The 14,004-nt window shown below is 52.4% G+C and overlaps 1 protein-coding gene across 4 annotated transcripts in view; it reads left to right on the forward strand.

The window, feature by feature from the left end:
- SEPTIN8 (septin 8) overlaps positions 1 to 14,004 on the forward strand; it is a 38,579-nt gene that overhangs the window by 9,737 nt on the left and 14,838 nt on the right. For 3 of the 4 annotated variants that reach the window (XM_065848743.2, XM_065848744.2, XM_065848746.2), the window contains exons 2-5: positions 6,492 to 6,606; positions 8,001 to 8,196; positions 8,854 to 9,040; positions 13,620 to 13,781. In XM_065848743.2, the coding sequence (XP_065704815.1) occupies positions 6,492 to 6,606; positions 8,001 to 8,196; positions 8,854 to 9,040; positions 13,620 to 13,781 (660 nt within the window). The remainder of the gene's footprint in view (positions 1 to 6,491; positions 6,607 to 8,000; positions 8,197 to 8,853; positions 9,041 to 13,619; positions 13,782 to 14,004) is intronic. The other variant, XM_065848745.2, reaches the window with a different exon arrangement.

Consider the following 14,004-nt stretch of genomic DNA (forward strand, 5'->3'; position numbering starts at 1 on the left):
CTCAACTGCCCCGTGACTCAGTTTACTTGTGAACTGAGGGTGAAACTGCCAGCGTCTCTGTAAGGAATCTTGCAGTGCTGTGTGTTTGGGGAGGTCCCCTCAGCATCACACCATCGTGGGGTTGGGGTAGGGACCCCAAAGCAGGACCTCGCTGTTCCATGGGTTTGTGGGCAGCTCGACTTTAATGCTAGAGTTAGGTTATGGTTGGGCTCGATGATGCTGAGGGTCTCTTCCAACCGAAATGATTCGATGATTCTGAGCTGCACGGTTGCTCATGGCCATGGCCAGGCCATCCCGTACATGGGACCAGCTTGGATCTGATAGCCAGATCTCATTCGGTCCTTATTCTGCTCAGCTGCAAACGGGACTCCCCGCATCAGGACCGAATAGGTTCCTGCTTCCACACATTTCCATTCAGGAGACAAGGGAACAGCACCCTACAAACCCCACTGGTACGTACATTAATCTCTGTATTGCGTGCACTGTTCTGGTGGTGGATTGTGACCGGGGAATCAAGAAGGTGAAGTCATTGCTTGGTGACCGTGAGCTGTCCCAGCCGTGCTGAGCAGCCCCTGCAGAGCCGCGGCTGCCCCGTCCACCGCAGGAGAGCTGCTCAGGGCGCTGGGCGCGCGGGAGCTTCTCCAGCTCTTTCTCTCGCTGCTCCCTGAGTCACGCTGAGCGGGGAGCTGCAATCTGTCCGCTAGCGCTGCTTCATCTCTCTGTTTTGATTTGATTGCAAATCGGAAGGGAGCGGATCTGTCTCTGCTCTGCACTTCGCGGGGTGCCTGGCGCGCTGCTCCGTGGCTCCGCCAGCGCTCCCGCGGCGCCAAACGCCGTGTCCGTGGGTATATCCAGCGCTGCGGAACTGCTGATAGGCACTGGGGCTGTACCCAGGCTCGATGGGAACCTGTGCTGGTGGATTTGGCATTATTTAAGGTCAAGATGACAACTGGCATTGAGGAGTTTATAAGCAAAAGCGTGCCCTGGTAGTGGAAGATTGCCGTGCAGAGGTTACGGCGCAGCCTCTTGCTGCGGAACGTGTAAGTGGCAGAAGGGCAGGCAGAGAGGAACCTCAAGTGGCTCTGGGCTCTTGGAACAAGAAGCTGGGATCAGGACAGCCGCGGCTCTCCCTGGGCGCAGGACTGGGGCCTGGGGAGCTGCTGGAGGGACCATCTGATGCTCGTTGCTGAAGTGTAAACCCTTTTCATTTAGCAGACAGAAGAAATGACCGTGGTTCCCCTCCTTTTCCCCCGTTTGCTGCTTTGCCTTGGAAAATGTCAGCTCTTCATCTCTCTCGTTCGTGTTTTGTTGGGCTGTAGAAAGGGGAAAAGGCACATGAGATAGGGAAAAGCGCTGTGTTTTCCCTTGGGGTATAAAACTAGGAGTCTTCTTCACTCACGTCATGGTTTAGCTGATAAAAAGCAGCGTGTTTTTTGCTCTTGGTTTCACAGGGGCATATTCACATGTTGCTTGTACAGCAATGAGTAGACTTACATTGTAACTCCCATCATGCCAAGTTATTTTAAAGAAATAAATATCACCATTTAAAAAAAGGAAATACCAGTATTTATGATTGTGGCATTCAGTTACGCTTTTGTTTATCCATATGCTTTCACCTGCTTCATTCAGGAAAACAAAACTCCGAGGGTTGTCTCGAGCAGAGAACACGAGCATATGTCACCAAAGAGCACTTCTTGTTGAGATCGACTGAAAATAACTACTTCTCAGTATCTTTTAACCAGCTGATGTCAGCCTGGTGTTTTATACCCAAGTTCCAGTCTGTTCATACAGCTCCTGGTGTAAGAGCAAGAGCAGAGGCAGCACATTGGAAAGCGGAGCGAGCTGCTCTGCTCCGCACCGGGAGCCCCCGCGGGGCAAACGGCCCTGGGGGGGCTGCACGGGGGGGCTGAGCTTCCCGCTGCCGCCGTCCCCGTGGGCTGTGCAGCCAGCGATGAGGCCGCTTTTCCTCCGAGAAGTTGCTGACAAATGTAATGACGCAAAGTGAAACCGGTGCTAATTTGGGGGTGAAGCATGAAGAGAAACTGCGAGCGGGTTTTTATTTTTTGAAGGATGGTAGGCACGCTGGTTGGTGCTGTAGCCTGACGCACTTCTCACAGGTTTCCTTAATCCCTCTGTCTACTAGGAAGAGCCTAATTAATATGTGAATGCTGTGTTGAGTCTCCTATAGGGATCTGGATTGGGTCTCTCTGCTGCCTCTTCTTCTCACTTGCAACAAGGAGCCGAATAACGTATAATCTCCTACGGATGTGGTTTGTGGGCAGCCGCCCGCAGCGACGCTGCCTCCTGCATCCTCCCAGCAGGGCTCGGTGTGTGGGACCCTGCTGCGGATGGCCTTGGGAAGCTGGTGTGGGTTTGAAAGGCCGTTTTCGGTTCCCTGGGCAGGTTCGTGCCATCCTGCATCCCCAGAGCATCCCCAGCGCCGCACAGAGCGCGGCTGGTGCCGCACGGCAGGTTTGAAGCGCTGTGTGGAGGTTTCTTTTCAGCGCTGAGCGAAGTCTGGCCATCTGTGTGACCAAGGGCGCATCTGTCTTTCTGCTGCATGGCAGGAGAAGGGTCCTGTGACATGTTGTCCAACCAGAGCCAAAGATGGATTTCCCTCCGGGGTGGCTGTTGTTCCCACGGCCGTGCCCCCAGATGCCATTTGTGCTCCTGTTGCCTTGGTGGACTCTGCTTCTCAGCCCTGAAGAGCATCCGTGAAAATGTTTAAAGGACTTTGAATTAATAAATCCTGCTCTGACCTGATGACTGTCGTGTTTCCCACCAAATTCCAGATTCAAAATACGACTTTCTCCCCTTGTCTCTCTGCTTCAAGCCCCAAAGATCAACTCAAGGCACTGAAGATCTTCAAAGAGCACATTCAAAGGCTCCAAGCGAAACTCTGGTAGCTGCCCATCAGGGGATGCAATTAGCGACCCAAGAAGTGATGTTCGGGGCTGCAGTGGCTGTTTATGGTGGGAGTTGGCACTTGGAGCCACCTCAGCCTCTGTAATTATGGTGGTGTGAGATGCTCAGAGGGGCCGCAGGGAGGGTCGGCTGCCTCCCGGCCCTTTGCAGCCCCGGGACGGGGTCTTGCCCGGTGAGAAGCAGCAGAGTTGTCTTTCCAGGGTGCGAGATGAGGGACCCGATTGTCACCGGGCGCTGCGGAGGCGGGGGTGTTGCGGGAGTGTTGCGGGGACCAGAGTGACTGGCAGGGGCAGGGCTGAGCTCCCGCCCGGCTCTCACCATCACCAAACCCCCCAGCTCTGCCATGGATCCTGTCCCGCCAGGCGGGCACAGCACCGGCACCAAACCTGCAAAACGTCCCACTGGGATTCTTAGCTTTTAGAATCATTTCGGCTGGAAGAGACCCTCAGGATCACTGAGTCCAACCATAACCTGACTCTAGCACTACCCCATGTCCCTAAGAACCTCATTTAAGTGCCTTTTAGACCCCTCCAGGGATGGTGACTCCAGCACTGCCCTGGGCAGCCTGTTCCAATGCCTGACAACTCTTTTCATGGAGAATTTTTTCCTGATATCCAATCTAAACCTCCCCTGGTGCAACTTGAGGCAATTTCCTCTTGTCCTATCACTTGCTACTTTAAAACTAAACCAATAACCCCCCCACACCACTGCATTACTGCTGCCCTCATTTATCGCAGCATTTGTATTCAGGATTGATTATTTATGCTGAGCCTCGCAGGCTGGCCGCTCCTGCTGGAAAGAATTCAACGTTGAGCGTGACCTTGCTGTCGTTACTGGCGGGTGAGCCGTGTCCGTCTGTCCTTGGGCCACCCTGGAGCGGAGCAGCCCGAAGGGTGAGACTCTGGGTGCTCACTGGGGTGCTGGGTACATTCCTCCCTAGGGCCGGTCAACACACCATACAACACAAGTGAGCAGAAAAGTTGGTTGCATTCCCAAGGCTGTCAACTTTGTGAGCTCCATGGATTGGAGAGAAAAATAAAACAGGGAAAACTTATTTTTTTCCATTTTTTTTCTTAGTCTAATGACTTTGCCGCAGTTGTTGTGGTTGTTTGTCCTGACACAGCGACGGGAGCAGAAGCCCTTTGGAGGCTGAGCGACAGCCGAACACGCTGCACGCACAGCAAACGGGTTTCTGCGTTGGAATCATCGGCGTCTTGAACCTGAACCAGGTTGTTATTGCTGCTTACAGAAATAAAAGGAAACCGCATTTCAGGGTCACCGACAAAAACGTTTCACTGACGTCTGGCCTGTTGGTTTAGCAGCTTGAAGAGATGACGAGCGGTTTTGAGTCCGTGTATTCTTGTCCCGGAACGAGCAGCAACCAAACGCCAAAAAAAGAAGAGGAAGAGAAGGGCCCGTGCGAACCCGTTTGGGTTTCCTCTCTGGAGCATGACTGAGTTCTCAATGCAGCCTCTCCTAGCTGGAGCCTATTTTAAAATGCAGCCTTGCTGAGCTGGAGCCTATTTTAAAATCCCGAGCAGTGGTGCTGCCTGTTGCCTGGAAACCTCCTCCCAGCCTCGGGCACTCTCAGCCCCATCATCACCATCGGCAGCCTTTATTTATTGTAATTTCCCTTCCCAAATGTCATCCCAGGCTTCTGGTTTGTCTGCTTGTGGGTGGTTTTTTTGTTGTTGTGTTTATTATTTACAATGAAAGGACCCAAAGTGTAACTGTCAAGCCGGGTGCCTCTGGGAACGGCTCTGGGAACGGCTCTGGGAATGGCTCTGTTGGCAGCCGCCGCCTTGCAGCGCTGGGAACTGGCACTGAAGTTCCGTGGGGTGGATGAGGCCAGGAGCCCCCAGCTCTGCCAGTGCACGCAGTGGCTCCTCTGCAAGGGGAAAACAAACCTAAACCGCTCTGAGCCAGGGAATCACCTGCACTTGGGGTCTGACCCTGCAGACGCTCAATGGTGATGGATGGATGGATGGATGGATGGATGGATGGATGGATGGAAGAAAGTTTAACTTGGAGCTTTCCCCGCCTGAGACGCTCTTTTTAATTCACCTAAACTCTTGGCTACCTTAAAACCATAACTGATGCTGTCTCTCCCACAGGAAAACTTTAAATGATTGCTATTTCCACTTAGTTAGTGAGAACGATCGATCCTGATGGGAGGCAACAGAAGTGATTGCAGGAGCCCCGCTCCAATTGCGTTGTGTTTCCGTCCCTTGGGAGAGCGTGGGGCTGAAATGATCTGAAAGGTGGTAACAAATGCTAAGCAGGCCAGCCAGGACGTTTGGGTGTGAGACGTAAGAGCTGCTTCAGCTGTTCGTAAGTTGTTCTTGTGATAGAAATGGTTTATTTTACAAAACTGAGAATATTTGCTCTACCCAAGGCAGAACTAAAGGGAACTTTGACTCGAGATGCAGTCAAGCAAAGGTTTATGTTTTGTTTAGCAATCTTATTGCAGGTGTAGAGCAACACACAAGGCTTACCATGGCGTTTCTTTCCTTTTCCTCTGGAGTTAATTTAGATTTGACAGCCTGCTAAGGCTCTTCTCAGGGTACGCTCGTCTCATCGTCTTAGTGCTGGGACGTGAAGGCTGAACTGTCGGGGACAGAACCTGAGCCAGACGTCCCCATCTTCCACTGTGCGCTGGTGATTAAGAGAAACAGACTCATTTACCAAAGAAACCACGAGGGTCAACGAATCGTGCTCTGAAAACACGTCCGTGCCTCTCCGGGGCAGGATGAGAGCGTTCGAGAGGGTGCGACAGCGGTGGGTCCCTGCGCTCGGTGTCGCTCGCTTGTGCAGATGGGCGGCAACATCTGTTGAAATATTTGTGCAAATCCAAACTCCTCTATTCGTAACCACTCAAAACAGGAATGACCCTTCTGTTGAATCCGCTCTTCTGGAATTACGGCAGGTCTGGGCTGCCTAACAGAGGGCGTAGACCTGTTGTCTCCTTGGGTGTTTATTGTGGTAGTTTCTAAGCAAACTTCCTCCAGGTGATCAGCAGAGTCTTCCTCTGGGGGAGGGAGGAGGCAGGAGGAAGAACAACGTGCGTATGGGGGAGGCAACGGTGGAAAACTGCTCACAGATGGCAGAGCCAGAGGATTCCTGGCCCTGCCTGTGCGCCCAGCACCCCCGAGCTCATAAAACCCTGCTGCTGATGGCAGGAGCAAAGGAACAAAATCAGGGACTTGGGAGGAAAATGCTGAGTTGGTCGAGCTGAATTCACCGCTGGAGGGTTTAAGAAAATAAAACTAAAAAGGATGAGGAGAAACGAGTGCTAAAACACACAGCGGTGGGGTTTCCTTTGCTAATCTCTCCCAGCTGCGTGCCGCTGGAGCTCATGCTGGGGTTTTTTCTCTGTGGCCTGGTGGCTCGGTTCTCTCAGTTCCCCATTGCGAGCAGGATGTTTTCCTCTCTGTCTCTTGGTGGCTGTCGGAGGGTTTGCCCCGTGGCTGCCGAAACAGCAGCTCTCGCGTCAGTGCCCGGGACGGGGGTTGTTCCTTTGGCTCCTCTCGGTGCAGTTTGCTCACCTGGCTTCTTCTCTCCACCAGAATGAAGAGAAGAGGAACCTCTCCCTGGGGGGCCATGTGGGCTTCGACAGCCTCCCCGACCAGCTGGTCAGCAAGTCTGTCACACAAGGCTTCAGCTTCAACATCCTCTGCGTGGGTGAGCAGCGTCCTCTGCAAACCGGGACGGGGAGGCTGGGACCAGAGTGTGTGGTGTGTCCTGCTGTGCCACGCGCCGCAGCGGTGACTTCAAACAAGTCAGAAAACCCTGATGCTTAAAATATACATTTTAATGTCCGTGAACTTGAGCTCTCTGGAGCTTGGTGCTTCCGAGTTGTGACTTTCACAAGTGACTCTTGAAGATTTATTGCCCCAAATTAGGAATAGTTTTGGGAAAAGCTTTAGTGGATCAACTTTCTGCCTTTGAGGAGTGGGTGGGAGGAAAAGCATTTGGCCAATGCTGTTGGCTGCACAGGCTGCCCTGTCATCTCAAAGCTGACACGTCCATGACGTGTCTGTGCAGAATGGGACCGTCTTGGGCTATTTGGATGTACCAAGCCAGATCCCAGCAGCTCAGCCTTGTGCGGGGCTTGCTGGTCTCTTCAGAGCGGTGTGTGGATGGAGGGGAAAGGGTTCCAGCAGAGTGGGACACATGGGACTACAGGGCTGAGGCTGTGGAAGAGGGACAAGCCGCTTTAAGGCTTCCAGGCAGACCGAAGTTCAGCTGCACAGTCAGATCATGAACCTTTATCCAGCGTCTTTTCTGCTGCGCAAAGAGTTGTTCAGTCTGCTGGAAGTTGTCCCAGCAGGTTCAGAGCTGCCTGCTTATTCCTCTGTGCTGAAACTCACAGATTCTCAGCTCAAAAATAAAAAAGCCAGTTCCCCAGAGACTTCAGTGGCAACATAAAGCAAAGAGAGAAAATGGTAAAGCAGCCTGTTAAAGTCAGAAATCTCACAGAAAGGAGAGGAAACCTCACTGTCAGACTTCCCTGTCCCCTCCACAGCCCACCCAACACCCATTGCCTTGTGCTGATCCGCAGGGTTCCCTGGAGCTGTCGCTGTGTTTGGGGCGGCCCACAGCTGACCCAGATTGTCCTTGTCAGAAGGAGCAGCTGAGTTTTACTCCTCCTCACCTGAACACTCAAAAGACTCTACTAAAACTGTGCTCTCCCCAGCCTCTCCGGTGCAGGATCCCCAGCCTCTCCGGTGCAGGATCCCCAGCCTCTCCGGTGCAGGATCCCCAGCCTCTCTGGTGCAGGATCCCCAGCCTCTCCGGTGCAGGATCCCCAGCCAAGCGGGGTACACAGAGGGGAAGATCCTGCATTTTGCTGTGTGGTCCTCGCTGGGAGATGAGACCAGAGTGCTCTGTGTTCGCTTTGCGTTAAGCAGGGGTGGCCTTCAAGAGTGCAGTTACCTTTGTGACAATTATGTCTGCCCACGAGCAATTTGTAGTAACCTTTCACAGCGTAATTAAGTTCTGCTCTGTCATTACTGTTCTTTGAAGGGCCCGTGACAAATTCCTGATGCAGTGAGCTGATGATTTCTCCTTCCTAGGTGAAACTGGCATTGGGAAATCCACACTAATGAATACGCTCTTCAATACCACGTTTGAGACGGAGGAAGCCAGTCACTACGAGAGCGCGGTTCGCTTGCGGCCACGGACCTACGACTTGCAGGAGAGCAACGTCCACCTGAAGCTGACGATTGTGGATGCGGTTGGATTTGGGGATCAGATAAATAAAGATGAAAGGCAGGTCTCGTGCCATCTGTTTGGCATTTCTAGGCTTGCTTAGGCGTGAGCTGCCTGCGGTCCTGCCTGCGGCGCCGCAGAGGTGTCCGTGTTAATGGAGCAGATCCCTGCAGTGGCTCCAGTTTGTGGAGTGAGTGTAGAAGGAGCTGGGTGAGCAGCCAAAGAGAGAGGTCATAGGAGGTCTCTGCAGCAGAGAATGGTGTCCTCTGGGAGCGTGAACAGTTAACACACTGTCCTCAGTGCAGGGTTGGGAATTATCTGTTCTGGCAGCGGTCGGTGCCTCTGGACATGTCTCATTTAATTACATCTTGCTCAAGCTCCAGGTAAAGCCTTTCTGGGACTCCAAGGTCTCTCCTTGGTTGTGTTGCATTGCTGCAGCAGATGGCTCAGCCCTGAGAACTGGGCACAGTTTGGTGTGTGGAAATAGTCATTTTTCCATGCTCTGCTGTCCTTAGAGCAGCGCAGCTCAGGAGACCCCTGCAGCCTTTGGATTATGGAGTCTGTGTGTAAATGCCATGCTTGTCCTCTTCTAAGCATAAATTGTTTGAGTCTTATAACTTTTTAAATGATACCATGTCAGTCCAGGAGAATATCATAAGCGTTCAAACTCTTCAATTTTGAGCTCCATTATCTGGGTTGCTAATGGTATGGTTTTAGTTACAGGCCTATAGTTGAGTACATTGATACGCAGTTTGAAAACTATTTGCAAGAAGAGCTGAAAATCCGCCGATCTCTCTTCAACTATCATGACACGAGGATTCACGTCTGCCTGTACTTCATCACCCCAACCGGGCACTCGCTCAAGTCCTTGGACCTGGTGACGATGAAGAAGTTGGATAGCAAGGTAAGGGGATGGAGACCTCTTTCTGGAAGTGGTGGTGCTTCTGTTAATATTGTCATGTGCAAGGTTTTGTTCTTTCCATGGAGTCCTTCCTGCACATTAGCTGAGCCATTTTTAGGACTCTGATAAAACTCCATCTGCCCTGGTGGTTGTTGAGGTCCTGTGCTTTATCTTCTCAGGTGAAAAACCTGTTTTCCAGCTAGCTGTGGGACGTCTAGAGTGTCCATGACTGTAAGACTCTTATCCACATTAGCTTGTATTTATCAGAGCCATCAACTGCATCTTTATTAGCTTTCCTTTACAGGTGTGCAGGTAAGGATGTGCTCCAGCTCCTGTGCTGTCCTGATCTGTCAACAGGGACAGAGGGGCTGGGGGTGTCCCCGGCTGGGGGTCAGGACAGAGGAGCCCAGGGCTGGAGAGGTGTTGGCTGTGTGAGCTGCCACTGCTGGCAGTGCCAGGTCATCTGGACAGGAGATCACGATATCTTCTGAAAATGTAAATATGGTGAGAAGCTCTCGAGGTCATAGGGATCCTACAAGTGGGCCGTGAGCGGGTCTGGCTGGGGGTTGTTTCTTTGTGCATAAGCCGTTCTGCCTTGGGGGGCAGTGGGTTTGTTTCTTAACTGGTCACTGCTGATGTTCCTGCAGCTCGGAGGTTTCTGACCCACTTTTGGCTGTCCCAGCTGGCTTCCAGGGAGCTGCAGGAGGCTTCAGAGCTCACTCGTGACAGCAGCATCTCTTCTTTCCTTTGCAAGAATTTCCTCTCTTTCAGAGCAGTATTTGAGCAGCAAGGTGGTTCCCTTCAGGTGCCAGGTGCTGATCAGTCTGCAGAGGGGCCAGACAAGGTAGTCAGGACCCTGCAGTAGCCGGGGATCCCGGGGTTACGTTTCGGGAGCGCTGTCTCCCCTGGCCGTTGTCCTGTGCAGCTCCGTGGGCCGTTCCCGGCGGGTGCGTTCCCCTCGCAGAGCCGCCCAGGGCTGTTGGTCCCTTCTCCTCGGCCCCACTCCAGAGCGGGCGCTGGCTCCCGGTGCCCTGGGCCGTGTGGCACCGTGGTGGCTCTTACACCCACTTCAGCAGGAGTCCAAAACTTTCCCGTCAGAAACTCTTGTCTCTTGGTGCGGCGCCAGCATTACATGTTCCCAGAAATATGTATGGAGTGAAGCTTTTGCACGATTCCCCTTGGTGCTGGTGGTCCCGCAAAGCTTGTCTCTGCCTTTCCTTCTGCATTCCCTACTTTTCACGTCTCCCTGTGGTGGCCTTTAATGTGGTCCTTGGGTAGTACCAAAATAAATCCTTTGTGCAGAGATGGGAACGTTGTGCGCACACAAGCTTTTTATGCTTCTTAAACTTCCACTTAAAGAGTCCTCTCTGAAGTCATTTTATCCCTTTGCTCACATCTCCCTTCTTAGCACAGGGTGAGAACGTCTTGGATTTCACGGTGCGGTGGCCTCGCACGAGCACACACATGGAAATGAATACGCAAGTAGAGACTGTTGATCATGGAGGGTGTATTGGAGGTGATGCTTTGCTGCGTGCTCTGCTGGCTCAGCCTCTGAGCCTGGTTTTAGTGAGGGTTTTGTAGGAACCAGGCTCAGTGACACCCTTGCTTTAGCACGCCCGCCGCTGGCATGGCATCGGGTGTTGAGCAGGCTTTTGAATCTGCATGACCGTTTCAATAATGAATCTTGTTTTCAGTGTAAAGTTTACAAAATCCCTTCTGGGTAAAGCTGTTGTGTAAACAGAATCTCCCATTGTGCTGTAATACAGTATTTGTTTGGCTGAGCTCATGGCCAGCTGCTGTTTGGGGTGTTTAATTACAGCCAGGGCTAGAAGCATCTCCAGAACTGGATCTAGGGAGGTGAAATGGGGCTGGCTCATAGCGGGGGAGCATGCGTGACCTGGCAGGGTTGGCTTTCCATTGGGTTTAACCTGGGAAAAGGAGGAGATAAATAAATAAGATAAAGAAGATGGCATCTGTGTCAGATGAGGTGGTGATTGATTGATTTAAAACACAGCACTGCCCTGGAAAGTGAGGGCAGAGCCGTTTGCTGCCATGGGCATCCTGGTGCTCCACGGTTGTTGTCCCTGGATAGTTTCCAATCAGCGTGTGCTGGTTACGAGCTGTGGCTAATTGCTTGCCCGTCCTGGGCGGTCACTGGCCCGTGGGGACACATGGGGCTGGTTTGTGCCTCTGCCCTTCGGTTTCCAAAGTGAGATTTGCCTGTTGGCTTCACCGGGACTTAGAGTTTGGAGATGGGGGAAAACCCAGCTGTCTTCCACAGGGTGAAAATGCACGCAGCCTTATGATGTTAGCAAAGTTGTTTTCTACCAAGTGACTTATTTCAGCACATTCTTGGAAGTTTTCTTGTTGGAGGTGAGCGGTACGGTGGTCAGAATGACTGGATGAGATGTGTTTCATGTGCGTGCGAGCGAGTTTGCTGCCTCGTCTGAAGCTCAGGCTTCCTCTGTTGGGAATTCCAGCTCCAGCATGGGGACTCCCAGTCACCCCCTGCATTCAGGGGGATGCCACTCCAGTAGTTAGCTTTATGACTTTATTACTAGGTCTTTAAACAGATTATTGCTCTTCCACCATGAGATATAAGAATATTGCTCCGGGATTTCACCTGCAACCCAAGGTAAACGTTATTTGTGTAAAAAATAAGACTGAGCAACAAAACCTCACGCAGTTCTGGCGTCACTTCCTTTTATTAGGCTTTTAAAACCTGTTCAGGAAGGAGAGGAGAGGTGAGTTTTCTTCTCTAGCTAGTTGTATATCTGGTTATTGGCACTGATCTCTGCCACAGACTGTGGCCTTTGCGTAGGAGTGGACGTGTGGAGGTGCTGCAGGAGGGTGGGATGAGACACGTGGTTCGGCTCAGTAGCATCTCCTATCGCTTTTGTTTCTTGTTTCCCAACTTTTCTGGCCTTTCTTATTATAAAGGGATGAGCTCATTCTAGATTTAGACAGCTCTTGGGTGCCAATGCTCAAAATCAGAGAAAGGAAACAACAAGATATTTGTATGGTGCTCCGGGTATCGCATGGTAACTGTGGGAGTCCAGCTGGTGGGGTTCCAAGGCGTGCGTGAAGTCGAAATAAAAACAGTAATAATTTAAACTATTAAGGAACTCGGAAGGGAAGAAGAGAGGAGGAGGGACACCAACTGAAAACGGACTGAAATGAGCCCTGTGCAGGCTGCAGAGCCCGTCAGCGGCTCCGGAGCAGGTGGTGTGAACACAGGAGCCCTGAGTGGTGGGTCTGAGCCTCCGCTCTGAGCAGGTCAGCGAGACACCCAGCTGTGGCCATGGCCCTTGTTACCTCTGTAATGAGGACATCGACCTGCTGAGGTGGGGTGAGACCAGCAGACCTCGTTCTTTGCGGGTTTGCGGTCCCGGGTAAAAGAGGCCAGATCAGCAGCTGAGAAAAAGAAGGGATTTATCCTCTCAGATTTGCAATGAGCAAATTAAGATGTAATGCTCTTGAATTTAGTGAGTGCTAAACCAGAAGGCGCAGAAAAATCAAGAAGTATGGAAAAATTAGCGAGCTACAAAGAGAACTCGAGCTGGGAAAGCAACGTAATTTAGTTTAGCAGGCACCCATTGGAGACCAAATGGCTGCAACAGATTTCTGCCCTGTAGGATGAAAAGCCTCGGCTGTTGGGAAATGTGAGATGGCAAATCTGACTTTCTCCTCATTTCTCTGAGTTCTCGCGTATGACTGCTGTGAATTTGGCTGCTGTTCAGGCAGACGAGCGGGGCTGTTGTTTGCTTGAGCAGCGGTTTGCAGTGTCGCACGTGGCTTTTCTGGGCACAGCAGCATCATCCTGTGGCGGATCCTGCCCCGCTGTAGCTGTCCCGAGGCCGCAGCGAACCGTGTCCCTCCCGAAGGATGTGGGGTTTTGCCCTCCATCGCAGCCGGTGGGACCTGGGGACCTCCCCGCCGCGCAGCTCATGGGTGGCTTTGTGACACCAGGGTTGGTGGAGCCGTGCGGTGCCTTGTGCTCGGCGTCCCCTGATGCGAAACCAAAGTGGAGCGACAGCAACGTGAAGATGCATCTCCCATGTGGCACCTTCCCCGGGCGGTCTGTGTGATCCACACAGCGTGCCCGAGCCCTGATCCTCACGGAGAGGCTGGGGCGTCCTCGGGAGGGATCTGTAGCCACTGTGAGAGCGTCGGAGGAGTCCCCACTCCCTCTGCTCCCGCACGGGGAGGCCTCACGTCAGCTCCCTGCAGCGTTTCATCCTTGCGCTTGTCTTCTCAATCGCTTGTCAGCACAGCCGGGAGCGGTGAGGACTCGAGACCTGACAGTTGTGCTGTCTCTGCCTCCCTCCAAGCGTGTAACAACATACACAGGCAAAGGCAGGGACTTTGATCTGCTCCTTGTGTATTTATCGCAGGGTGTTTGTTTTCGTTTTATCTGGAAGTCTCGTAGTCAAATTAGTCCTGGAAAACTCTTCCCTCTAGTGTTCAGCCGGGCTTGTGCTGCAGAACGTGGTACCTTTGGTTTTACGAAGTGTAAAGCAGCACCCAAATCGCTCCTCGGAGCTGCTCCCCAGGTTATTGCTCCTTCCCTCCTGCGCTACAGGTGAACATCATCCCCATCATCGCCAAGGCGGACACCATCTCCAAGAGCGAGCTGCACAAGTTCAAGATCAAGATCATGAGCGAGCTGGTCAGCAATGGGGTGCAGATCTATCAGTTCCCCACGGACGACGAAGCGGTCGCAGAGATCAACTCCGTGATGAACGTGAGTGGCGCTGCCGGGGGCTTTGCCTCCAAAAAGCCCGACAAACTAAACCACCGCATGAAAGTGCGTTTGAAGGGCAAGTGGCGCTGGGATTGTCCAGACGCTCAATCTGTTTGAAAGTCGAGCTGTGGATCTGACAGACGCCTCAGGCTATTGCACACAGAGTTAATTAAATTGTGGCTCTTATTTAATCTGCGGGCTCTCTGGAGAAGCTCAGCTCGGC

The sequence above is a fragment of the Patagioenas fasciata genome, chromosome 14 (assembly GCF_037038585.1).
Source record: "Patagioenas fasciata isolate bPatFas1 chromosome 14, bPatFas1.hap1, whole genome shotgun sequence".
NCBI lineage: Eukaryota > Metazoa > Chordata > Aves > Columbiformes > Columbidae > Patagioenas > Patagioenas fasciata.